We start from the raw sequence: 25,287 nt of genomic DNA, 5'->3' as shown, positions 1-25,287 counted from the left end.
CACTAGGTTCCAGAGAATGCGTGAGGAGAGTGTCTTCTGAGAGGAGCTCACAACAGAAAGGGTTCCTGAGGAGGCTCGCCAGGGCCAAGGGAGACACCCCACCATCCGTCCCAGGGCGCACCGCTGACCCCGCTGTCCTTGAGGGCTACGTCTGCCTCGGGAAGCCTCACACAGAATTTCTACACCATTTACAATGGAAAAGTAAATAAGAAATAAGGCATTAAACGTTTGATTTTTTTTTTTATTTCCATATGCAATGTAATGTTTAGGCACGCTGCTTGGGATGCTAGTTCTAAAAAAATCGTTGGCCATTATTCAGAATAACCTTTTGGTTTTAAATACTGGTCAGGACAAACAAATGATGTAAAAATACGTGAATAGTTTTCTATTACAGAAATGAAAACCTGATCTGCATCTAGAAGTGCAAGAGGTGAAGAAATTGAACCCTTTCCCCAGACGATATGGCAATATACGGTATATTGCTTCAGCTGTTTGAGAAGGCCGTGATGAATTTTTATATTGACATAGAAAATTATAAATTACATTGAATTAGTATCCATAATCACTATATATATACACAAACCAGTTCTAAAAAAAACCACACTGGTTTAGAATTTACGTGTGGAAACCTCACCAGGTGCAGAGGACCATTCCCATGCTCAGGCGCCAGGTTCCGACTTCCGGCTGGTAAGGAGCCTGTGAAACGAACACGCTCTAATCCATGCGCTGCACGAGCGTTCCTCGACTGGCCTGCCTGATACGGTTTAGGTTTGTTAAATACACAAACTGCTCAGAAATGTTCATTGGTGATGCTTGTTAACAAGGTCAATTTTGGTGAATGGGTTAAAAGGCAGAGGAACTACCAAAACAAAACAAAAAACGAAAACAAAAACGAAAAACAAAATAACTCAAACCACAAGCCATGTACACTCCAAATAGTCTAGTGTTTCACCTGTAGGAATAACCATTTCAAGCAAACAAGACTTTAACAGAACATATGGCTTTACAATAACATCAATTTATCAACTAAGTTGCAGCAATAAATACTTAATCTCTACCAATAGACTTAACATTTTTTGATCCGTTTAAAACAATACAGAAAACAGTTACCAATCAAAAACTGGTTATAAAAAGAACACCAAATATTTCTTATTCAAAATCACGTTTGTAAGTTAGAACAACCAAAATAACACTTAGAGGGCATTTCAACCCTATAACTCCTTACCAGCCTGGAGGAGAAATGAATTCAGAATTTTGTACAAGGTGAAAAATGTATGAAAACTGCCTAAGACTTTGGTCACACTAATAATTGTCAAATAGTTATGCTTCAAATACAATAGCTCTGTGTCCTCACTTTTATAAAACTATTCTTACAGCCGTTTTAACTAGAGTATTACTACTATTATTACATGGGCGGCACGATCTTATTTCACAGGCTACCCATTATTTAGAACAATACAATATAAACATACGCAAAAATTCTTGGTATTTGTCAATGTGCAATATTTTTACACTTCTGGATTTCTCTGTACAATGTCTTAGAATCTAGAATATAAAGGTTGCTGGTCCTGATCCCTTGCAGAGTGAGTGCAGCAGTGACGGCTTGGTGGGCTCCAGGTGTAGTCTCCAGAGGCCCCGAGCGGTGGCGGCCTGCGGTCCTCAGTCAGCAGCAGCAGGGGTCACTCATCATACAGGGCCGTTGACAGACGTATCGCCTGGCATGCTTGGCTGGTCAGTCCTGCGGAAGAAGAGATACACATCTTAGGCACTTAAAGCAAAATGAACTTGATTTAGCTCCCTGAGGGTGGGACGTTTGGTTTCTTTTTTTTTTCTTAAAGATTTTATTTATTTGACAGAGAGAGAGAGCCAGCGAGAGAGGGAACATAAGCAGGGGGAGTGGGAGAGGGAGAAGCAGGCTCCCAGCGGAGGAGCCCGTGTGGGGCTCGATCCCAGGACTCCGGGATCACGCCCTGAGCCGAAGGCAGACGCTTAATGACTGAGCCACCCAGGCGCCCCGTTTAGTTCCGTATTGTTTATGCAATGTCTAGCACAAAGCCTGGCACTTGGGAGTTACTTCGTGGAATACTCCACAAACGCATTTATCGAAAACTCCAGGCAATCGAACAGTTTTCTAAGCTTCACCTCAGCTGTGGCCAACAGGCGTTTAGCAAGGGCTGCAGCAGAGCAGAGCTCCATGAAGCTATCCCACCTCAGCGTCTCAGCACAAGTGGAGACTAGGTCAGTGGTTTTTAGACTGTTGCTCCCAGACCTGTCACGAGCCACGTGTTCATTCCCTCCTTTAAACAGCTTTTTATTTGTTCCATGTATTAGAATCTACATAAAATTTCACTTGAAAAGCAGGATTCTTCTACTGAAAGAGGGGGGAAAAAAAGGCTTGTAAACAGGACCAGCTCTTGAACGAGGTGTGCACTCTAACGACTGTACTCCGCCAGGCAAGTGTTAGGGTTGAAGTTGGGAGCACAGAAGAGGGAATGCTAGGGGTGCCCGGGTGGCTCAGTCGGTTAAGCCTCTGACTTTTGATTTTGGCTCAGGTCATGATCTCAAGGTCATGGGATCAAGCCCAGTGTCAGGAGCCAACTTAAGATTCTCTCTCCCTCCCCACCCCCCCGAGTGTGCCCTCCGTCCCTCTCAAAAGAAAGGGGGGGAGGGGAGGGGAGGCTAGATAACAGCATGGTGGCAGATACACAAATTTAACCTTCCTCCCTGAACACGTAAGACAGTCTTGGTGGCGTTCCCACAATTTACAAAGCAGGCTTGGGAAAGGGTGCTTTGAGACGCACTGGGATTTTGCCAGCAGACACACGGGGTACAGATCCCACCATCACCACTCACAAGCTGCCAGGTCTCAAGTCCATTTTCTACCCTCTCCCAGCTCAGCTACTCCCCCTGTGAAAGGGGGGACAACAATCCCCACTAAAGGTGGGTGAGTATGTGACGTGTGCCGAGTGCTTGGCACACTGGCCAGCACAGGCATCGCACGTGCTCGATCCATAGTAGCTGTAACATTAAATTCCGTGGCAGTGCAAGTCGTTCAGTGCAGTAGTGCGCACCTGTCAACCCAAGGGCTCACGATAACCTGGCTGGACAGCAACCACGTGGGGAAGAGCGCATCTGACAAGCCCCAATGGCTCTCTACCTCCCGTACATCGCTCTTAGGATGGGACGCGCTGGACCACTTACCTCCTCCCTGCCATCACAGCAGCTCAATGTCACCTTCTGAGAGGCCCTCCTCCACCGCCCCATCTAAGTGGGACTTCTGATCTCCCATGCAGCTGTCCCGGTCCTTCAGCAGCACCTTTCTACACGTGTGATCCTACTGCTTTCCCCCCAGGCCTAGACCACACTGGCTGCCACACTCCCGTGTGTTGGATGGAGGAAGGACAGACGGATGAACGCGTGGATACAAGTGACGCCCTTGTCTTTGTTCACTGGCCCGGGGTCCCCCCACCACCTCAGTCCAGCAGATTGAAAGGCAGGGCTCTGCACACCAGACGTCTCTAGGCGGGTAGAAGAGCAAGCAGGTTCTCCCAAAGCAAGCAATTCTGCCCTCCAGGGAGCCAAGGAAATGATCCCAGAGCATCCTATATCATTTATGTCCGAGAAACAAAGAGACTCCTGAAGCAGCTCCGAGCTGGAACAGACTTGGATTGCCCTGCCTTCTAAGCAGCTCTCAATATAAAGGAACTTTGTAGGTAGAAATTAGGGAGATGACATAACTGGCTAGGAATAAGATCCAAGGTATTTCCAAAATACCTTGGAAAAATATCCACGGAAAACCCCAGGTGAAAAAGGTGACTTGCCCAGGACACTGTGAAGTATACCTGGGGCTGGATCCCTTAATGCTGCCGTGTCACCATGCCTCCCCCTCCCGAAGCCTTCACTAGAGCCAACACACTCAAATAGTTCTTATAATTAATTTGTTTTATACGCCAATTTTTTTTTTTTCAATCATGGAAGCAAACCCCTCATTCTGGCTGTAATTCCCAAGAGAGAAACAAAAGCAGGGTTTGCTCCACTACAGAGATTTGCCAACCAGTGAACAGAGTGCGCCCCCTGCTGGTTCCCACTGGTCACATCACCCCTAAAGTGACAAAGATTTTGGGTGTGGGGGTCTGGTGAGGGGGAAAGTACAACTTCTCTGAAATGGCTTTAAAGGTTACTTTATTCCTTATGGAAGGAATGTACAAACTTAGATATATATAACAAAAAAGTTAACTCTGGGAAGTGCTGAGCAAAGTTCCTTGTGGTCCAAGGGCAAATCCTCATCTTCTGGTGCGAGCTCTGGAGCAATCGGAGGCCGCCCTTGCTCTACCTGCGAGGCCGTGCGTACGGGCCGGGGCGCCGGCCCTCGGCGGCTGAGGCTTTGGCTTGGCCTATCCCTTCAGACCACTGGCTCAGTCTAAGCAATAGGTGACTAGAAAGAAAACATCACATTCCAAATCACTCAGCTCTGGCAGTGGGGTTTTCACACTTAATCAAGACAAACATTGTGCACACACAAAACTATACAGGGAATCATCTAAGAGTTAAGAATATTTAGCTACATCTATAAAAGGGTCTCCAGGAAGGCCCTCCCCGTGTGTCACACATGCATGATTACGGGAAAAAGGGTACCAGGGGTTGCTTGTGGCTGGTGATCCCATGGACCCCGTGAGAACTTGGCTGCAACTGCCTAGGGACCTCAATCCCAGAGGGGCTCAGTATCAGCCTCAACTTAGCACCTCCTCAAAAACAAAAACCAAACCAAACCAAACCAACGCATGCAGGGGAAGGTATGCCGGCATCGGAAATCCTTCCTTTCCAATGAGTAATTTCTTAAAGAGCCAGTAATGTTACTGAACCTCCAAAAAGCAGTCCGTTTCTGGCTTTTGGGGTAAGGAAGTAAACTGTTCTGAGTTCTTGGCTCAGGGACCCTGCCTAGACGTGGCCTGAAAAAATGCTCCTGTGCTTAGGAAGTCCCTGAACGCCTGAGGGCACCTGTAAGGACCCCTCCCATCTCCCCGCTCCCCAGCCCTGGATGCCAACTTCCCTCCCAGCTCCCGGGAGACAACAGCCACAGCCGGAGTAGGACCTGGGCAGATCTGAGGAAGTGGGGAGTTACCTCTGCTCTGGGCTACTGCTGGGGGGCCGGGGGCCCGCAGACTTCGCCTCTGCTGTCTCAGGGCTCTCCTCCACATCTTTACAAGCAGCATCTTGAGAGGTAGACAGTTTTCCTTCCTCACTGCAGTAAAGAGGAGGACAGGCGGCGTTAAGACATCCCAGGTGGCGGCCCCCGTGGAGGATGAAGGCACATGCAAATGACCCTGGAAGTCATGGTGGCCATGGAGTAAAGCCCGGGGGCCGAGCATGCTCAGGGGAGGGGCCACGGGGACCACAGACAGTGACTGGGAAATCACGAAAGGAAAGGATCACGCACGAGAGGGAACCAAAGGAGGGACAATGTAATGCAGCTGGTGTCTGATAAAGAATGGCCCGCATTACTGTACATACCGATAGGATTTCAACACTCTGAAGCCAAGTGCGCAAAATAGAAAAAGAAATGTACAAGAGTTTCAGAATACTCCTACAAATGAGGAATGTGGGGGGGACTATGTCCACGACTGCACATAAGCAGAACAGCAGACTCGGTGGAGGTGTCAAATGAACCTGTTCGAAGGAATGAGTCTTTAGTTAAGGCATTTTGCTCTCAGGGCCCAGCCCAGCATTCAACAGTCAGCAGGAGAGACCCCTATCAGCTTGCTGCTCCTGTCGCAGGGGCAGGGTACCAGGGCCTGCACCAGCACAGAGCTCCTCGAGCTGCCCCCTGACAGTGCATGAGAAGTACAGACATCGTGAAGGAAGAGAGCCAAGAACGTTGGCCAGAAGAGGTGAGAACGGACCCTAAGGGGGCAAACAAAATACAGGAAGGGTTATCTCCGCCTTTGATGGCTCCTGGCAGAGAAAGACAAGCTGCAAACGCTTTTGATTGTTTGCGGGCTGTACAAGTAGACTGTTATCTGTCCTGTCTGCACTTCCCATTTTGACACCATGGAGGCAGCGCTAGAACCAGCTAAAGGGCAGCTGGAGGTTCCCTCTGGGAAGGGCCATCATTCTCAGAGCGGAGTCCCGTCCTGGATTTGCTTACAAAAAAACTAACTTTAAGATGATTTCTTGGGTGGCTTTTAAATGGGTCTAGGCAATTTATAAGGAGGAAACTGGACCAAAGTCTAAAGATTTGTTGACAACCCAAGTCACCTGGTTCCTTACTCCTCTTTATCCCCAATCTCCACTCCTTCCCCGTGAAAGCATCTACCCTGACGTGCTTCCTACGTGTTATTTTCATTCTTAGAAAATAAACGGTGGCTCTGAATTGCACACCTCATTGTATTTATCTCTGTAACTCAGCACAGTTTGGAAGATCCATGTTTCCGGTGTTGATGGCACAGCGCCCCATGGCGTGAGCCTCCCCACTCCACCAGCTCGTCACATGACTACTCTTTCTGGGGCTGCTTTTACCGGCACTTTTTTCTCTCTCGATATGTGGGTCTAATTATTTAGGAATTATCTTAAGTTTGATGTACTTTATGACTGGTACTTTGCCTTTTATTATGCATTCTAGTTGCTTATTACTGATGCGGAGAAAGGCTACTGATGTTTAAGGCTACTGCTGTTACCCAGCAGCTTTGCTGAACTCTTACTAGTTACAAAAGTTGGCTACTGACTTGGTGGTAGGCGATCATTATTATCACTTCCTATCTGATCTTCACCTACACTGTTTTCCTCTCCTCGGAACGTTGCCCAGGACTGTCTACACGGTGCCAGTGACAACGGACAGCCTTATTTGTTCCTTACCTTAAAGCGACAGCATCTGCAACTTCCTCATTAAGTGTAAGCTCTGCTTTAGTATTTTCGTATTTAACTTTTACAAGTTAAGGAAATTCATTTCTGTTCCTGTTTTGCTCAGCTTTGTGTGTGTGTGTTTTTAAGATTTTATTTTTACTTACTTGAGAGAGATCATGACCTGAGCGGAAACCAAGAGTTGGACGCTTAGCTGACTGAGCCACCCAGCTGCTCCTGTTGTGCTCAGCTTTAATCACATGCGGGTATGGAACTTGATCAAAGTGTTTTCAAAAACCTCAAATGATTTCCCCTCAGTTTGTTAACCTATTATAAATGACACTTTTCTTGATGGTCCACGGAAAACCCTAACTTATCATTATAAATTATTTTTAATAGGATACCGTATTCGGTTAGCAAATATTTTCTACAGCATTTCTGCATTTAGTTTTGCTTGTAAGTGATAAGAGCTAATTGTTTTCTGTAATCATCCTTATCTGATTTTGGAATTAAGATTTCTCGGCCTCATAAAAAGATCCAGCAGGCTTTGCACTTTTTCTACTTTCTGCAACAACTGAGGTAGGAATGAGCAGACGAAAGTGCATGAAACAGCATCGAATCATTCTGCATCCAGCACATCCTATGTACTTGTAAAGCTGGCCCGCTCTGGAGCTGCTTTGCTCCCTGTTTCCCGCCACAGATAATGGCTTGCATGTGTCCTTTGTCCATTTAAAACCTACTAATCAGCTTGACTTTTTCTTGTTGATATTAGGTTTTTCTTAGATCCTGCTCCTGAATCTTCCTTTGCAGGTAATGGTGGGTCTTTTCATTTTGTCATTTAGAAGACCAAAAATTGAATTCATCAACATTTTCCTCTATGGTTTGGCTTTTTTATGGTTAAAAAACCTTCAGCCTCCAAATTACAAAGATACGCTCTCATGTTTTCTTCTCAAAGCTGTAGTTTTGCCTTTCATATTTATGTCGAGACAGATTTAATTTTATTTTTCCCTGACGTGGGTAATCGCTACTCCTCAGTCCACTCTTTCCTCACCGACCTTAACGCCGCTCCCACACGCCGAGCTCCTGGAAGTGCGGGGTTTACCTGCACGGCACACCCACAAGGAGATCTCACCTATGACGCCTCCCTCCCTTCCTTCTTCAAAATGACCCTGGTTATTTCTGGCTCTTTGGTTTTCTTTTTGAATATCACCACCAGCCTCTTAATCACGAAAAGCTCCACCGCGATTTTGATTAGAAATGCATTCATTGTATACATTCGTTTGTTACAAAATGCCGAAGATATCCTCTCATTAACAAACACGACATACTTCTCTTTACTTAGGTCTTTACTATGCCTTTTGAACTTACAGACAAGGCTTATTAACATTTTAGTTTAAAAGGGGGAGCATCTAGCACACGTCCTACTGGTTCACAGGATGCACTTGCTAAACTTCCCTAGTTATTCTGATGCCTGTTCATGGATCTGTTTGGAATTCTTGTGTAGAAAATAATAATCTACAAACAAGCAAGAACCATTTCAGTCTTTCAAATCTTTATGCCTTCTCTTTATTTTTATTTATGCAGCACTGGCTAGGACTGCCAGCCCCATGCCGAAGAAGAGCGGCAGAGGCCGCAGGCCCGCCCCATGTCCCGGTGTGTCTTGGAGGGGCATATTTCTCAGGCCAGGTGGTGAAGAATCAAGTTCCCTAGAGATTTTCAGAACACTCCTTTAGCAGTTTCAAGGATCTACTTTCTATTCCTCAACTGCCAAAAAGTCGTGAATGGCTTTAATTTTCATCAAATGTTCCTCTCCAACTACCTAAGGTCCAAATGGTCCTTATGGGTCTGTCAATCACCCTCAGTGCGCTTCACCGGGTCACCCTATCCTTACCCACACCGACACGTCCTCCGTCATGACTCAGGAACACCCTGCTGGATTCGGTTGGCTAGCTTTTAACTTTGTGGAGTCTTGTGCATATGTGCCGCCATGGGGAATCCGCGCTCCCGTTCTGCGCTGCCTGTATTTTGCAGGGACCTCACCACGAGGTGGGCCACACCCCTACTGCTCCGCAGGGCTCTGCAGGGCACGGAGACGCAGCCTTGGGCGCCGACCCCGCCGCAGCCCCAGCTCTGCCACAAGTGCCGTTGCTGCTCTTTCACTTTATGTTCCTAGTTTCCAGTAGGATTCCTTTTTTGATCCATGAATTTACAAGTGAGGTTCATTTCCAAACGGACTGTTCAAGCTATCATTCTGCTGAATTCTACTAAGCGCATTATGTCTGGAGAAGACGCTGTGCAGGGCACCGACCCTCTGGTTTTGATGGGCCAGTTTCTACTCAGCTACAGACGTGTCCATTTTTTATTCTCCTGTATTCTGAACCCACTAGACTTAATCTACAGTCTTCTGAGGACTAGAAGAGAGGGGAAAGGCACTCAGGGACCCCAAACTCTCCCAGTCTTCATGCAGATTCATGGGGCGAAACAGAGGCTAAAATGATGTCAGGCTAATGTCCGAACCCACATCTGAATCAAATTAAAGATGCCAACACTTGAGGTGTTCCCCCGCCCCCCGCCCCCAACGACCTGAAGCTGCCGGCAGGATCTGGCCCTGGTTACCTTTTGAAGACTGCGGTTTCTGTCTTGGCGTCTACAGTGAGGCTGAGCGTTTCCTTCATGCCGCCATTCATCACTGTCTCAGTTACCTTGTCTGCACTTTCTGCGTCCTCCTCTCCGTCAGAGCTGGCTTCCATGGCCACACTGGCTGGTGCTGGGAAAGAACATGCAGTGGACGGTCACACGTACCGCATCAACAACAGGTGTCCCTCACCCTCTGTGGGGACCCACCTACCTGATGTTCCATCTACTGCTTGAAAAAGAGCGAGCCTAGGCCACTTCTTAACGGGCACAGGCTTCTTAAAAATGCCCACACCCCACAGGTTTTCTTCAGCACAGGACCAGCGGGCCCCTCTGGCCTTCCCAGTCCAGTGTCTACCCACTCTTCCAACGTCTCCCAGCCAGCCTTCCTATTCTGGGGGCGTTCCAGTCCACAGCCGAGGGCGCAGTAGGCAGGCAGATATATTCTAGCCTCTGCCCACGTCACCCCACAAGTACTGAGGTTATAGTTTATTCAGGGTACTATTCTCATGCATCTTTTTCCTTTCAGTTGGGTCCCACCTGGGTCCTTTTTTTTTTAAGCTATTTTCTTATGGTTCCTTGTGGATTATTTCTTTGTTCTGTAATAGGGAGCCATATGCTATCCTGGTTATAAAGCTTGGGTTCTGAAGTCACATTCCCTGAATGCAAACCCCAGCCTCACCACTTACTAGCTGTATCATTCTAGGGCAAGGGTTTTCTTTTTTCTTTTTTTTTTTTAAAGATTTTATTTATTTATTTGACAGAGATAGAGACAGCCAGCGAGAGAGGGAACACAAGCAGGGGGAGTGGGAGAGGAAGAAGCAGGCTCATAGCGGAGGAGCCCGATGTGGGGCTCGATCCCAGAACGCCGGGATCACGCCCTGAGCCGAAGGCAGACGCTTAACCGCTGTGCCACCCAGGCGCCCCATGGCAAGGGTTTTCTTGTCCATAAAATGAAGTTAACTAAACCCACCTGAAGAACTGAGAGATAAAATGGGGTCATTTACATAAAATGTTTAAAAAAATGACAAATATGACCCATATTAGTTACTTGTTTTATTACCTTTCCTGCCCCTTGGTTCTTGTGCCCCCCCATGTCCCCCTTTTTCTAAGAACTTCCTTCTTTCTCCCCTCCATATACTGATTCCTCACCCCTCTTTCACCAACCTCCCTCTCCCACCCCCCACCTCCCAAACCCCATTCATCAGGCTGAAAAGAGCTCAGGGCCTCTGCAAGGAACAACGTGTGCAGTTTGAACATGACAACCCACTGGATACCCTTGACCATCTCAACTGTTCATAAAGGTGAGAAGAAAATAAACGGCCTTATAGCCTGAAACATGCTGAGACACACACGGGTGCTCCAGCAAAGCAAACTCCAAGGGACAAAAGAACTGAGTACCAGATAGGCTTGAAAACACACACATCTAATTCTGATTTTATTCACACTGGGCACTACAGACCAAGACACTCTTCTTTTCTGGGCCTGTTTCCATTTCTGTACAGTGACAGGACTGAACAACTGGTAACTTAGATCCCTTATGCCTTCCAGAATCACCATGCCTGGTTCTGGAATGAATACACAATTTCTTTTCATCAGTTGCCCTGTGGACCTCAGGCCTACCATCTCAACTCCCTAACTCCTTTGAGTCCTTGAGCCTGAGAGTCAGGACTGGCTTCATAAACGGTTATGTGGACAGAAACAACTTTTCAGATCTAGAAAACTAAGTACACAGTCCAAGCCTGAGCAGCCATCACCTGAGCGGCCAGCAGGCTGTGTTGGCTGGTGTTCTGCTCTCCACACCCACCTTCCGGCTGCGAGGCCAGTGTGGCAACACTGGGAGTCAGAGGGCCCATCGGCTCAGTGCTGGTTTCCATTTCCACCGGAGAATTACTCCTTAAAGAATCTTTCGTACTTTTAGAAAAGAGAAAATTCAGATGTTAGCAATGGCAAACAGCCCTCAGTTACCGTGGTTCACAAAAACCCTTGGAAAGGCAGTTCTGGCCCCGCTGGGGCGACATGAGCACTCGGTCACAGACTCCAGCGACACAGAGGCAGAGCCAGGTGCAGAGGGCTGCTGGCGGTGCGGGTGAGCACGGGCTGGTAAATATCCTGCCACATCAGCAGGACGGGAGCACGGGGTGTCACAGAGGTTTGCAGAAAGGTTCAAAATGCACCAGTCTCTCACCCTCCCCCTTGTCACCAGGTTCCCAGGGCTAGGACAGCGGGGGCTGATGGTGTGCGCCATCAACTGTATCTGCGGGACCGATCTTACGAAAATCCCTACTCACACTGAGCCTGGCTGTCTGAGGGCTTGAATGATACTTAACGAGAAAACATGACCTGTGCACAAGGGTTAAAGGGAAGCGAGCTGCTTCAACAACATTCCCACTAACCAAGGGCTTGTATCCCCTAGTTACAAAAGACAGAAGAAAGCGAGAGGTGAAAACTCGACTGTCCAGTGCTAGAGTCGAGTCCGTGAAATAATCTGCAATACTTTGGAAACATTTCCCACAAATCTCACTGTCGCCCCTGCACTACAGCTTCCTACTATCCCTAGAACTGCCATAAAGCCATGTGGGTTTTAGCCAGCTCTCTGGTTTGCTGAAGACAGTAACCATGAGCTCCTAACAGTCTGTGCTCCTGGCTTGCCAGTGATTGGTTAAAAACACTACTTGTCAGAGCAGGGAGAGCAACAAATGGGGTGGTGGAGACAAATAAAACAATGTTTAGCAAATCAAACTAAGCCTAGGAAGACAAGAAATCCATGGCTACTACTCAAATGTTGGCGATATTATTCAGGAAAATTATAAAATGCCAGGTCGCCGTCATCAAGAATTCTACCAACAGTAAGATGGACAGCCATCCCTGCCAGGTGATAGCGCCAGACTAGCTCCAAGTGAAATACAAGTTCACAGTAGCTGTTAAATTCACGATACATTCTGCATTTTCTGTAACGCTCCCGAGAGGTGCCTGTCAGTTCTTGGCTCCACCTCATTTCTATTCTCCTCAATCCTGTTTTGTTTCGTTTTTTTAAAGATTTTATTTATTCATTTGACAGAGAGAGAGACAGCCAGCGAGAGAGGGAACACAAGCGGGGGAGTGGGAGAGGAAGCAGCAGGCTCCCAGCGGAGGAGCCTGATGCGGGGCTCGATCCCAGTACCCTGGGATCACGCCCTGGGCCAAAGGCAGACACGTGACGACTGAGCCCCCCAGGCGCCCCTCAATCCTGTTTTCTGCTAGCTCGGTGGGGCTAGAGAAGCCCGAGGAGTCGGCACCTCACTACATACCTCCCAGGGCCACACCTTCCCAGACTACTTTCTGCACAGCCTACTGCCTTTCCCAGCTCATCCTGGATAAAAGGAAGGAGGACGGAGACTGGTTTCTTTGTAAATCGTGCTGACCTGTGATCTTGTGTAGGGCACTCCCTTCACTAGGGAGTAAATCAAGGTGACACCCCATCCCCAGTTCGCCTACAGAAAGCTTGAGGGAGCCGGCACACGAGCACTCACCTCAGGGAAGACGTGAACTCTGAGAAAGAGGCCCAGCCTGTCTCCTTGGTCGGCATTGGCTCCTCTGTACTCCAGACATCAGACCCCACAGAATCTAAGGGAGCACCATGGGTCGTCTCCATGGGGACATCAAAGTTGGCTGACCAGTTGGGTGCTAAAAAGAGGGGAGAGATCTCCTTTTGAGAAAACTTCAGAAGTTCAGTGGACTCCAGGATATTTTTCCGAAGACTCGCAGAGGTTAAGGGCTGGGGACAGGGCACTCACATCACTGGTAGGGCAGAGACAGCACAATCACTACTTAGAGGACGACTGGTAACATCTATCCTATTCTAATTTAGGTTTCCTTTAATCCCTTAATTCCCATTTCTAAGACTTTTTTCTCCAATAGAAATATCACACGAGGATGTAAAGCTACATAAAAGAATATGTTAATTTCTTACTTTTGACAAATGTACCAAGATTCTATTAACACGGGGTAGAAGAACGGGTGAAGGAAGGGCACACAGCCGCTCCCTGTACAATCTCTGCAACTTTTCTGTAAATCCAAAGTTACTCCAAAATACAAAGTTCAAAAAAAAAAAAAAAAGCAGAATGTTGGATATTCAATTGCAATAAACTGGAAACTGTAAATGCTTCCCAATCCAGACATGGTCCTACTTCATACTTTTAATGGCCTCCCCGCAGTCCAGTGTAGTCAGCACAAACAGGAAGACTTCTGGTGACATGAGAAGAAATCCGTATCGGGCTCCACTCACCACCACCCCCAAACCCTCGGAATCTCTGAGGCAGTGTCTTTTTGTATGCTAAAGAGATGACGGGGGCTCTGGATGGTGCTCAGGATGGGGCTGGCTGCCAGGGGAACCAGCCTGCGGTTAGAGGGCTGGAACTTTCAGCTTAACTCCATAGCCCACCCTCCTAGGAGGGAAGAGGGGCAGGAAGTGTACGAAATCACGAGTGGCCAGTGATAAAAAACTCAAACTTCAGGGGTTCAGAGCTTCTGGGCTGGTGAGCAGCAGGTACACCCCAAGCTCCACGGGAACAGAAGACCCTGCGCTTGGGACCCTTCCTGCCCATGTCTGTCTAGTTCTCCCTTCATCTGGCTGCTCACTTCTACCCTGTACAACAGCCTCACCGCGCTAGCTGCCGGCAGAGGTTGGATCTAACCTGCAGGTCTGTTTAAATGTCACCTCCTCAGAGATGTGTCCCTTCAGGTGAACTTAGGCCTCCGTTCACGTGCTCTCACTGCACACCATGCCAGGCTACACAGAACGATTGTCCCAGAGGCTCGCCCCAGAATCTACCACCATCTCTCTGTCCTCGGGAGACTCTGGACTCAGAGTCTGTGAGCCACACCTGGTACACAGCCAGAACCTGACACAGGCATGTAGACTTGAACTGAATTACAGACAGAAAAGCCCGTTTCTTCCTCCTGAAGGCGGTGAGCTGGGGAACCAATGAGAGGAGAGAGGCCAAACTTCTCTTCCGCCATGGCTCTCACTTTCTGAGTCTGTCCCAGGGGGCTGTGCTGGGTTACTGCTAAGGTCCCAGCCAGCTCTGGGGTGGTGAGGCCCACCCGACACCCAGAGCTGGCTTTCAGCCTCCAGAACTGAATGCATGAAGGCCTTCCTGGGGAACAGGAAGCACTGTCAGCCCTGAAGGAAGTCCTGATATCAACCCACAGAAAAATGTACTTGAATTTTCAGAAGTTAACAGGATTTTTTAAAGGACAGTGAATGCAAGTCTTCTTAGCAAGTAGCACGACACAAATAAGCACTGAGCCAGACACGTCTTAGGGTTCCAGGCTTCATAAATCAACTCCGAAGAACCCATTTCAAATGGTTTCAGCTTGAAGCTCTTTCCTCTGGTTTAGTGCATTCCCGACTCCACAAACATAGCCTTTGCTCATCTTCTATAATCTCTGGTCTCTCCCCTGCTGCCAGGCACCCAGAGGCTAGACCCCCCCCACCCCCCACCAGTATGCTGCACCCCTAGCCAGACCCACGCGGCAGGTGTCCACACTGTCAGAGACACCCCATCATCAGAGGCTCCTTCCTTCAGGCCTCATCCTGACACTGACACCTCCAAGGGGACTCAGAAGACTGTGTTTCAACCTAACTCCCAGCCTGCAGATCAGGGTGCATTTTAAAACACGTTTCTAGCACACTAACACAGATGAAGAGAAGATGACTTACGTTCATTCAAGTCTACCTCCATTTTGTCCTCTGTACTGGCACTACTGGGTTCAAACAAGTCTTGTTTCGCTCCGTCTTCTTCTTCAGAGTCTGTACTTTCTTCACTGTCTGTACTCCCCGAGCTGGGGGGGGCGGGGGGGAGACCGAAACAGTTAATGCTGCCTATCAGTTACCAGCTAAATCCAGGACATTCTGAAGCTCATCCAGTAAGAAAAAATCCTATGCACTTCAACTGGCTCATTCCTGCCTTCGTGAGTGTGCCACCTAACCCTCCTCTCAGCTGTCCCCACTGGCCCCCGGCTTTGCATGGACATGTGGGGCGCACCTACAAACCGCCTTCTAATAGGGCCCAGAGGTATCTCACTGAGGCGCTCGCTCGCATTTCCCTCGTGGCCAAGATGCTGAGCGGCTTTCGTGTGCCGATCTACCACCCACACATCTTTTCTGAGGGTCTTTTCACATCTGCAGCACAGTTTAAAACACAGGTTACTGTCTTTAATTCTTATACAGCCCCGAGAGTCCTTCCTGCACCCTCAGGGAAGCCTCATGTCAGGTGCATGATTTGCAAATGTCCTCCCTGAGTCTATGCGCCGTCCTTCCTTCTTACTGGTGTCACGAGCCAAGTTGAAGCGCTTAATTTTGACAAAGTTGAGCTTATGAAACTTTCCTTTCATGCATAATACTTTTGGCGTCCTGTCTCAGAAATCTTTCCCCAAGCCAAGGTCATAAGGATTTTCTAGTGTAAGTTTTATAGGCTGACGCTTCACCTTTAGGTTTCAGATCCATCTGGAATCCATGCGTACATATGCCGAGAGGTATGGACTGTGCTCATTTATTTTGCATACAGATGTTCACCTGTTCCAGAACTGTTTGTTCAAAAGACAAGACTATCCTTCCTCCACGGAACTGCTTTTGCACCTGCATCGAACTCAGCTGTCTCTACCCCTACTTATTTATACTCTTTTCCGTCCCCCGACCCACTTTGTCTTACAGATCACACCGTCTCAGTTACTCTGTTCTGCGATCAGGCACTGTCGGTCTCCTAAGTCCGTTCTTCATGAAGCTTGTTTTCGCTCTCCTAGCTCCTCTGCATTTTCATTTAAATTTAAGTACCAGCTTGTCGACAGTTACTAAAAAACCTATTATCATTTTACTTGAGACTGTACCGATTCTAGATCAACCTGGGGAGAGAACTGGCATGTTAACAATATTGAGTTCCAAATCATAAACATTTATCAATTCTTGATTTCTCTCAGCTGCCTTGTAATTTTCAGCGTCCAAGTCTTACACATCTTACCAGATTTATCCTTACATATTTAATATTTTGACACTACTATGAATAGGCTTATTTAGTAACTTGATTATATAGACCTAGTACCACGCAATCATGCCAAACCTACTTAATTATTCTAATAATCTTTTCGTAGATTCCAAGAACAAATTTTCTACATTGACAATAACTGTTGTCTGTGAATAAAGATAATTTTTACCCTTTCCTTTCCAACCTAGATAGCTTTTATTTCTTTTCTTGGCTTATTGCACTAGTGAGAGGCCCCAGCAACAATCCTGCAAAGCTGTCGTAAGAGCAGACATCTTTTGTCTTGTTCCTGATCTTTGGGGGGAAATCATTCCGTTTCTACCATGTTGCCAGCTATAGGTTTATTGTAGAAGCTTTATCAGGTAGAAGAAAGTCTCTTCGGTCTCCAGTTTGCTAAGAATTCTTATCAGGTATAGATGCTGGATTCAGCCACAGGCTCACTGATTGATTTTCAAATATTAAACCAACTCAGCATTTCTTTTTTAAGATTTTATTTATTTTATTTGACAGACAGAGACAGCAAGAGAGGGAACACAAGCAAGGGGAGTGTGAGAGGGAGACGCAGTCTTCCTGCTGAGCGGGGAGCCCGGTGCGGGACTCGATCCTATCCTGGGATCATGACCTGAGCCGAAGGCAGACGCTTAATGGCTGAGCCACCCAGGCGCCCCCAACTCAGTATTTTTGGAATACACCCTCCTTGGTCATGATGTATTACTGCTGCATTTATTTCCTAAAACCTTTAAAGGAGTTTCTGCATCCACATTATGAGAATGACTCAGTCACTTTTCTTGTCATGTCAGCTTTCATTATCAGGTCACACTGATGTGGTCTCACAGAATGACATGGGTACTATTCCTTCCTTTTCCATTTTTTAGTAGCTTTTATAAAGCTGGTCTAATTCCTGAAATGTTTGGTAGAATTCACCGGAGAAGCCGTCTGGGCCTGGAGTTTTTGTGTGTATGTGGGAAGTGTGAAACTAACAATTTCACTTCTTTAATAGACGCAGGACTATTTGGGTTATCTTTGTTTGTTTGAGCTTTGGTAGCCTGTGTCTTTCAAAGATCGTCTAAGTTGTTAGATTTATTGGCGCAGAGTTGTTTACAATATTCCCTTTTTGTTCTTTTAGTACCAGCACTGATGCTGCCTGGCTCGTTCCTGGCACAAGCCGCTCCTTTTTCTCCTGACCCTTCTGCCCAGAGGTGCATCAACTTCCTCAATCTTCTCCAAGAACAGCTTCTGACTGCAGCACTTCCTCCCTGTGCTTCTGCTTGCCCTTCATTCTGGTTTCTTAAGGTGGAAGCTAAGGTCATTGGTTTGAGAAGTTTCTACTTTTAATATAAACAGTATGAAAAGGAGAAAAGGACCCTTTAAATACAATCCCCTCCCCCCAATTTCTTCTGTAACTCACGTGTTATTTAGTTTCCATGTATTTGGAGGTTTTCTAGAGATCTGTTACTGATTTCTAATTTAACTCCATTGGGGTCAGAGAACATACTTTGTAGAACTTGAAATCTTTGGAATTTACTGAGAGGGGCTTTAGGGCCCAAATACGACCTCTCGTGTACACCTGGAAACAGTGCCTGTCGTGCTGCTGTTGGGGGGAGTGCTTGGCAAACGTCTAGCAGTGTCACGACAGTTGACAGTATTACGTGTTCTGCATCTTTGCTGACTTCCGCCCATTATACATCACCGGAGGACGAGCACTGCAGTACAGGACTAGGACTGTGGATCTGTCTGCTTCTCTTGCAGTTTCCTCAGCTTCCGCTCCATGTATTCTGAAGCTCTGTTACTAGGTACGTAGGCATTTTGAACTGTTATGTCTTCCTAAGGACCTGACCCTGTTATGACCCCTTCTTTACCCCTTTCCTGAAATCCACTTTATTATTATTAAATAGGTAGGCACTCTACCTTTTCTTTTAACCAGTTTGTGTCTTCATATTTCAACTATTTCTCAGAGGCAGCATATGTCAGACCTGATTTTTTATCCAATCTGACAATCTCTTCATTTTAACTGGGGTTTGGGGATCGCTTATTTAACAGTATTCAATGATTCCTGATGCGGCTGCCTAGCTTTAAAGCTAGTTGTCTTCTGTGTGTCCCGGCTGCCTTTTATTTTTTTGCTCTCTTTTAGGTATTTATTTTTGATTTAATTTCCTTTGTTGGTTTATTAACTATAATTTCTTGTTCTGTCGCTGAGTTGTTTTAGAGTATACTATGTATCTGTCACTCACCACAGTCTATTTTCAAGTGACACCACAGCCCAAACTAGAAACCCAAATGCCAATCGGCAGGCAAACGAACAAAGTCACCCCTTCAGTGGGTAGTACACCCATTCAACAGAACACCACTCAACCACAGAAAAGAATGAACTACTGATATATCACCCAACACGAATGACTCTCCAAATAATGTTGGATGGAAGAAGCAACGTCAGGCAGGTAATGTGCAATTTGGTTTATATAAAACTTTAGGAAAAAAACTACTCATCATTTTAAAGGAACAAAAAGCAGATGGAGGGAAGGCAATATAAAAGGGCAGGAGGAAACTTTTGTGGGTGATGGTAAGTTCATGATCTTGACTGAGATGATGGTTTCACGGATGTATTCATGGATATTCATATATCCAAACTTAGCACACTGTATAATTTAAATAAATACAATTTATTATATGTCAATGATCCCTCAACAGAGCTGTTAAAAAATAATAAAAAGTTGCCTTTTCTCATCATCCTGTGTTCCTCCTGGGGATTAACTGTCACGTCCTCCAGGTACTGTCTTCACCACCCTACTTCTCCACACTCTCACAAACAGTGCCCCACTGGGCAGTACTGGACTGCTGCAATAACGCGTGAGGACAGGCTGTCCCAAGAGCACAGATGGCAGTAGGCAATGGCCATTTAGTGAATTCATTCAACATGAGGACCAAATGTCATAGCAAATGGTGACAACAAGTCTGACTAGAGCTTTATCTTTTAAAAAAACAAAAACAAAAACAAAAACAAAACAAAAACGCCATGAAGATATTTGTCTCTTGCTCCCTGGTCCTAGAGCTCCAGCTACCTTGTGATTACAAACCCAGCATGCAGAAGATGGAAAAGCGGGCATAAAAAAAAGAAGCTAGGCTTAGTGACCTTCAACAGCTATGGATTATGAGACAAATGCACCTTCCCTGGTTCGAGCCACAGCTGGGTCTTCTGTAACCTAAAGCAAGAAGCCTTCCTAGAACACACGACATAACCGCTGGTCACACAGAGAACAGGCAGGTGTTGCTGGCATGCTCTGACAGCAAGAGGAATAAATGGCTAGGAGACAGGGGCCGGGAGTGAGTCTGACTTTTCAGTGTATATTCTGTTTTCTCTGAATTGTATGCCATGCAGAAACATTACTTACTAAAAATAAATGAAATAAAAATGAAGGTTCAGTTGCTATTAACTCGACTATGAAGATTCCGGTAATGGATACTCAGATAACAAGAACTCCCTGTGTACTGAAGCAAATATATTTAGGTTTTTGGGCTAGAGTAACTTCAACAAATTAGAGAGGCAGAAAAAAAACAACAAGACAACTGGACTGATTCCAAAGGGTCCCCACTGACAGGACTCTCTCTCCCCAAGTTAGATTAACTTTTAGAAACAACTTTTTCTCTTTCTTGGGGAAACTTCAGTCTTTCACAGGAAACAATACGTAGCTCAGCTGCTGCCACTGTTCCTGGGAAGGGAACACCTACTCAGAGCACTTTACACTACGCTGCGCAGCAACGCCTTCCGTTCAGAAGAGGCTGTGTCAGGACGCTTTACGAACTATGTCTAAACACTTCCAGCATTTTCAAGTTCATCACCTTGACTCATCCACACCCTGTCACACTGCAGACAGGAGTACTGGTACCACCTCACATCAGTTAAGGGCATTTCCCTCTCTTTGTAAGGAGGTTCCACACCCAGTGCAGAGCCCAATGTGGGGCTTGAACTCACAACCGTGAGATCAAGACCTGAGCTGAGATCAAGAGTGCTGAACTGACTGAGCCACCCAGGTACCCCAACAAGGGCATTTCTGATCATGACAAAAGCACTGGTTTCTAGGTCACATGTATTTATTTGCACAGGATACAGTGTATGTCTCCTAACCATCAGCTCCTTTATGCGCTGGGTATTACTGCTGCTCTGACCGACTCACCTGGACCGTCTCTGGGATTCTGGTGTAAAGGCAACGTGCTTTTCTTCCCAGATGTCTTCCTCATCAGAGCCACCATCATCAAACTGCTGTATTCTCTCCTTACAACATGCTTCAAACAAAGCAATATTTCCCTAAATAAAAACGAGAGAGAGAGAAAGAACAAAACAAACTTAAAAATCAAGTTATTTTCTCCAAAAGTTACCAATATAAATTGTGTTTTTCATTTTTTTTAAGAAAGATTTATTCGAGAGAGAGTGTGCACGTGCACGAGCAGGGGGAGGGGCAGAGGGAGAGGGACAGAATCTCAGGCAGACTCTCCACTGAGCGTGAAACCTAATGTGGGGCTTGATCTCACGACCTTGAAATCATGACCTGAGCCGAAATCAAGTCAGATGTTTAACTAACTGAGCTATCCAGGTGCCCCCCTCATTTCCTTTCAAAGAAAGTGCCTATCATATACACCAAAATAAAATGTAAAAACATCTAATGTCAGCTTTTGTGTAACAACAGAAAGTTCCCCCAAAAAGAATGGATTCAAAACTTCAAAGCAGTTCCCCCAAAAGACTGGATTCAAAAGGCCCATAGGAGCCTACCCTGTCATCACAGACTCCCTCTCATCCGGTAAAGCACTGGGTTACTTCCGAGAGCTTCCCTGCCTCACCACCTGAGATGCAGTCCCACCTCTGCCCTCACAGGAAAGCAACTACATCTCCTCTCCTTTAAGCAGTCTGGCTCAGCAGTGATGAGTGTCAACAGTACAATCAGCAGTTTCCACCTTATCACACCAGCAAATAAACCAGTGGTCTCTTATGTTAATCAACATAAAAATCAAGACTGTGCCGGGGCGCCTGGGTGGCTCCGTCGTTAAGCGTCTGCCTTCGGCTCAGGTCATGATCCCAGAGTCCTGGGATGAGCCCCACATCCAGCTCCCTGCTCAGCGGGAAGCCTGGAGAACCTCTCCCACTCCCCCTGCTGGTGTTCCCTCTCTTGCTGTGTCTCTTTCTGTCAAATAAATAAATAAAAACTTAAAAAAAAAAAAAAAAAGACTGTGCCCATTCAAATGACACTAATCCCACATCACCTGCTAATGGGGCTGACCTGGTGTCTAAACCCTGCCTGGGGCTGACAAGCTGGCCCTGATCTAGCCCAAATTTCTGCCCCGGTGACATACAGCTGAAGTAAAAGGCGGCTGCCTGGACCCAAACTGCAGTCTTTGAAGCTATTTGTCTACACTGCAATCACCAGTGGCCCCAGTTTTCTCAGCCCTGCCACATCTTAAACCACGCTTGAAAACTCACACCCACAAGGAACACGCAGGCCATGTGAGTGGGTGAAGTAATACCAGCCTAAGATGAAGTTTCCTGGAGCAGAGAGGGTCCCAGCGCATGTGGCAGCCATACGCACACTCTGACAGATCCCAGCTCCCCCTTGTCCACCCCTCATATACCTTGTTGCTCGGGAGACGAAACATTAATACTTACACTTTCATTTGTATTCAGAGTAAAGTTGATGTCTGATACCCGATCGAAAGAAACACTGTAAAGAAAACATTAAGTATAGGAATAGTTAATTACCTATAGACTGACAGAAACTATTCATGAAACTTTCTAAATGTAAAAATATTCACATTATCATTAAAATCTCCACAGGAAAAATAAGAACAAAAACCTGCTTGCATTAAATGATGTTTCTTCCCTTGGTGTTAAGGAGCTCATACAGGGTGGAAAGGAAGGCAGGGAGGCCTTGTAAGACAGAATAAACACACCCTCTAAGCCTTCCTATAAAAGACTTAATAAACATCCACGGTAACAACCATAGTTCCCTGGGCCATACTTACTTGGCCAAGACATAGGCTATGTGCAAAGAAGAAACAAGTCAAATCATGAAAAAGTACCCAAGAGCTGCCAGACACCGAGCTTTCCTCCAGGGATGGCCAAACTCATACACAGAATAGACATCCCCTAAATCCTGTAACATGGCATAATCAGGAAGAAAGGAGGGGTAAAAACTCCTAGCCTGTGAAATGTAACTTTTTGAGTAAGTCTAATTCTTACAAGATCTGTTTCTAATCAATCATTATTCCAAGCACCCAATATAAATTTGTATTAAAGAGATAGATTCCTAACTAGTAACACTTACTGAGAGTGGAGACAGGGGAGCGTGGAGATGCCAGCGGGGAGCCTGCGTGCTCTGCCGTGAGCGCCCCAGGGGTACAGACGCAAACACCATGTGGACAGTCCTTGCTCTATTTGGATCTGAAAGAGCTGATCCTTAGGGCAGCCGCCAGCCTTTAACCCTTGCTCTGCTTACAGTGAGGCCTCCACCCTCGGCGCTCACACAGCATGTCTCATGGTACAATCGGAGCTTCTCACATGCTAGAAACTGCCACTGGTGACAAGACAGCAGCACCGGCCGGCGTTAAACCACGAGCTAGGAGCCACCCAATGACGGGTGCTGATGAGCACATCAGGCAGTGCCCCGTGACGCTTAGCTCTGTTCCCCATGAGCTCAAATACCCCCTCGGATATATTTTATTTATAAATACCTCTCCTTTCCTGAGGCCAGATGCTACACCATTTGTTTTCATTTCCGTGGATCACCCACACATTTTTTATTCATTAATTTGGTACAGTACCAATCACTGCCATCTCGCTGCTCCCCTTCCCTGCCTGCAGGACGAGCGGCCTGCCTGCCTTCCAAACAGCCAACTCTATCTTACGGTGAGTCAACCAGAGAAGGCACACATGGTGAGCTGCTCCCACCACGACAGAATGTCGGCTGCTGATGGGAACGACCTGGGCCTGCTCCAGCCCACGAACTACAGCAGGGACTTGCTACTCTAGGTCACACTATCCAGCGCGACAACGGAAAGGGGCAGAGCAGCGATTCCAGCTCCCAAGAGAAGCTCAGTGTAAAGAACAAGAAGCTTCTGAGCGAGGCCATGCCCAGCAGCAGCTCCTCTTCGTGGGAGTGACACTCTCACCCCGCTTGTCCTCTGGGTGCTTCCGGGCACAACAGGCCAGAATTACAGGGACACCTTGGAGGACAGGCTCCTCTCAACACACAAATGTGGCAGAGTCCCCAGAGCCCAGGAGAATCACAGCATGTCTCACAAAAAAGCAGGAGTGCACGAGAGAGGGCAACAGGAGGATATACTCACTTGCCAATGTCATCTTGATCTGCAAACTTCTCATCGTTGAAGCCAAACTGGTCAATAAAATTGGACGTCATTTGTTGCATCTGATAATCAGAAAAGGCCTGGCAGCCCCAGGACCAGTGACAGTGATATAATGATTCTAATGACATTCTACATACTATTTGCCCATTTGTGTTCCAGAAACCATCTTATTTATTATAGCTTTAGGGCTTAAAAAGTTGGTGTGTTTTTCTAAGGAAAAAATCAAATAATTTCAGACACAAATTGCCCAAAAAAGGAAATGTTTGGACTTTGGCCCACAAGTCATTCTAACGCACGTGTCACTATAAGGAATGTTAAGTGACCACTCTGTCCTCTACTGTGAATTATCTTTAGAGAGAGGTCTGGGTTAAGTCTTGTTCAAAGAGGTGATCAAGTGACATATGACAGTCTGAAATTATAAGATGTTTCTATCACCTCTGGACACAACCAACCTTAACCTAAGATCCAGTAAGTGGTGACCACCCGACCTCCCTCCGCCTCTCCCACCCCCCGTCCACTACGGTAACATCGCGCCAGAGGTAAAACAACGCATCATCACAGTCACCAGCCTGCAACACAATGTTCAGAGACACCTCAATTTCTTAAAAAAAGACTTCAGTCTCAGAGGCTGGGAAGAGTATGAAAGTAGCTTCTATCCTACCTACCTTAGGGAGAGAGGACAAAGTTTTAACACTGATCCAACATCACTCTGAAAAACCTACAACTGTAAGCTCCACAGAGGAATCCGTTCTGTCTCCTACACCATTTCTAGAGAGCACCAGGCTCACCTGGGTTTCTTAGGTGAGGAATGGGGGAATGTTAAAATGGACTTCACAAAAATGTTAATCTTCTGATTTAAAAACAAGCAGGCCCAGCGGAGCAAGAGAAATCTGCGAATGTGTTGTACGTTCTCAGTCAGGAGTGAAGGACAATGACGATAAGCGCCACTCCTCGTTCCACCCCAAACAATTAATAACGGAGGCAAGTAACGATGTACATGCTGTCTCGTGGACAGAGCTCTGGACAGATGAGAAAGCTCTTTCCTGCAGGTGAGCCCCATCCAAGGGGCATGAACAGTAGCTGGTGGCTGACCTAGAGACATCACACCCGAGGCTACGTGCCGGGACGGAGGCAGCTACCACTGAGAGAAAGCGAATCCTCCTCCGTTCTCCTTCTGAGCAGAGCCCACAGATCCCACCCTGCAAACATCGGCTGCAAAAATGCCTCTACCGTTAATTCCTGATTACTCATTCTGGTGGCAGGGAATTATGGCATGGATAATCCAAACTGAAGATGATTAAAAAATAAACCTTATATTTGGCTTTGGAAGGCATCTCTTCCTTAGGTCTGAAAAAAGAGGTATCTAGCTTACCGAGAACCTAAAACCTCACTTTTTTTCTAACTCAAGAGCCCCACAGCCCCTCTACTCACTCACACACTTCCA

At 46.7% G+C, this 25,287-nt stretch overlaps 1 protein-coding gene across 18 annotated transcripts in view; it reads right to left on the bottom strand.

Moving 5' to 3' along the window:
• Positions 1-220: 220 nt before the first annotated feature.
• Positions 221-25,287, bottom strand: part of PPP6R3 (protein phosphatase 6 regulatory subunit 3) — a 138,931-nt gene continuing 113,864 nt past the window's right edge. For 8 of the 18 annotated variants that reach the window (XM_087855089.1, XM_045775708.2, XM_045775716.2 and 5 more), the window contains 9 exons: positions 23,826-23,923; positions 22,147-22,201; positions 20,666-20,796; positions 15,176-15,297; positions 12,984-13,137; positions 11,279-11,385; positions 9,454-9,604; positions 5,123-5,242; positions 1,676-4,435 (listed from right to left, as the gene is read on the bottom strand). In XM_087855089.1, the coding sequence (XP_087711215.1) occupies positions 4,330-4,435; positions 5,123-5,242; positions 9,454-9,604; positions 11,279-11,385; positions 12,984-13,137; positions 15,176-15,297; positions 20,666-20,796; positions 22,147-22,201; positions 23,826-23,923 (1,044 nt within the window). In that variant the 3' untranslated portion in view covers positions 1,676-4,329. Of the gene's footprint in view, positions 4,436-5,122; positions 5,243-9,453; positions 9,605-11,278; positions 11,386-12,983; positions 13,138-15,175; positions 15,298-20,665; positions 20,797-22,146; positions 22,202-23,825; positions 23,924-25,287 lie in introns of all 18 variants that reach the window. The other 10 variants (XM_045775714.2, XM_045775721.2, XM_045775715.2 and 7 more) reach the window with 5 other exon arrangements.

Source organism: Ursus americanus, chromosome 24 (assembly GCF_024610735.1).
Source record: "Ursus americanus isolate L20-20 chromosome 24, mUrsAme1.1.p, whole genome shotgun sequence".
NCBI classification, from domain to species: domain Eukaryota; kingdom Metazoa; phylum Chordata; class Mammalia; order Carnivora; family Ursidae; genus Ursus; species Ursus americanus.
This window is presented reverse-complemented; position numbering and strand designations above follow the sequence as displayed.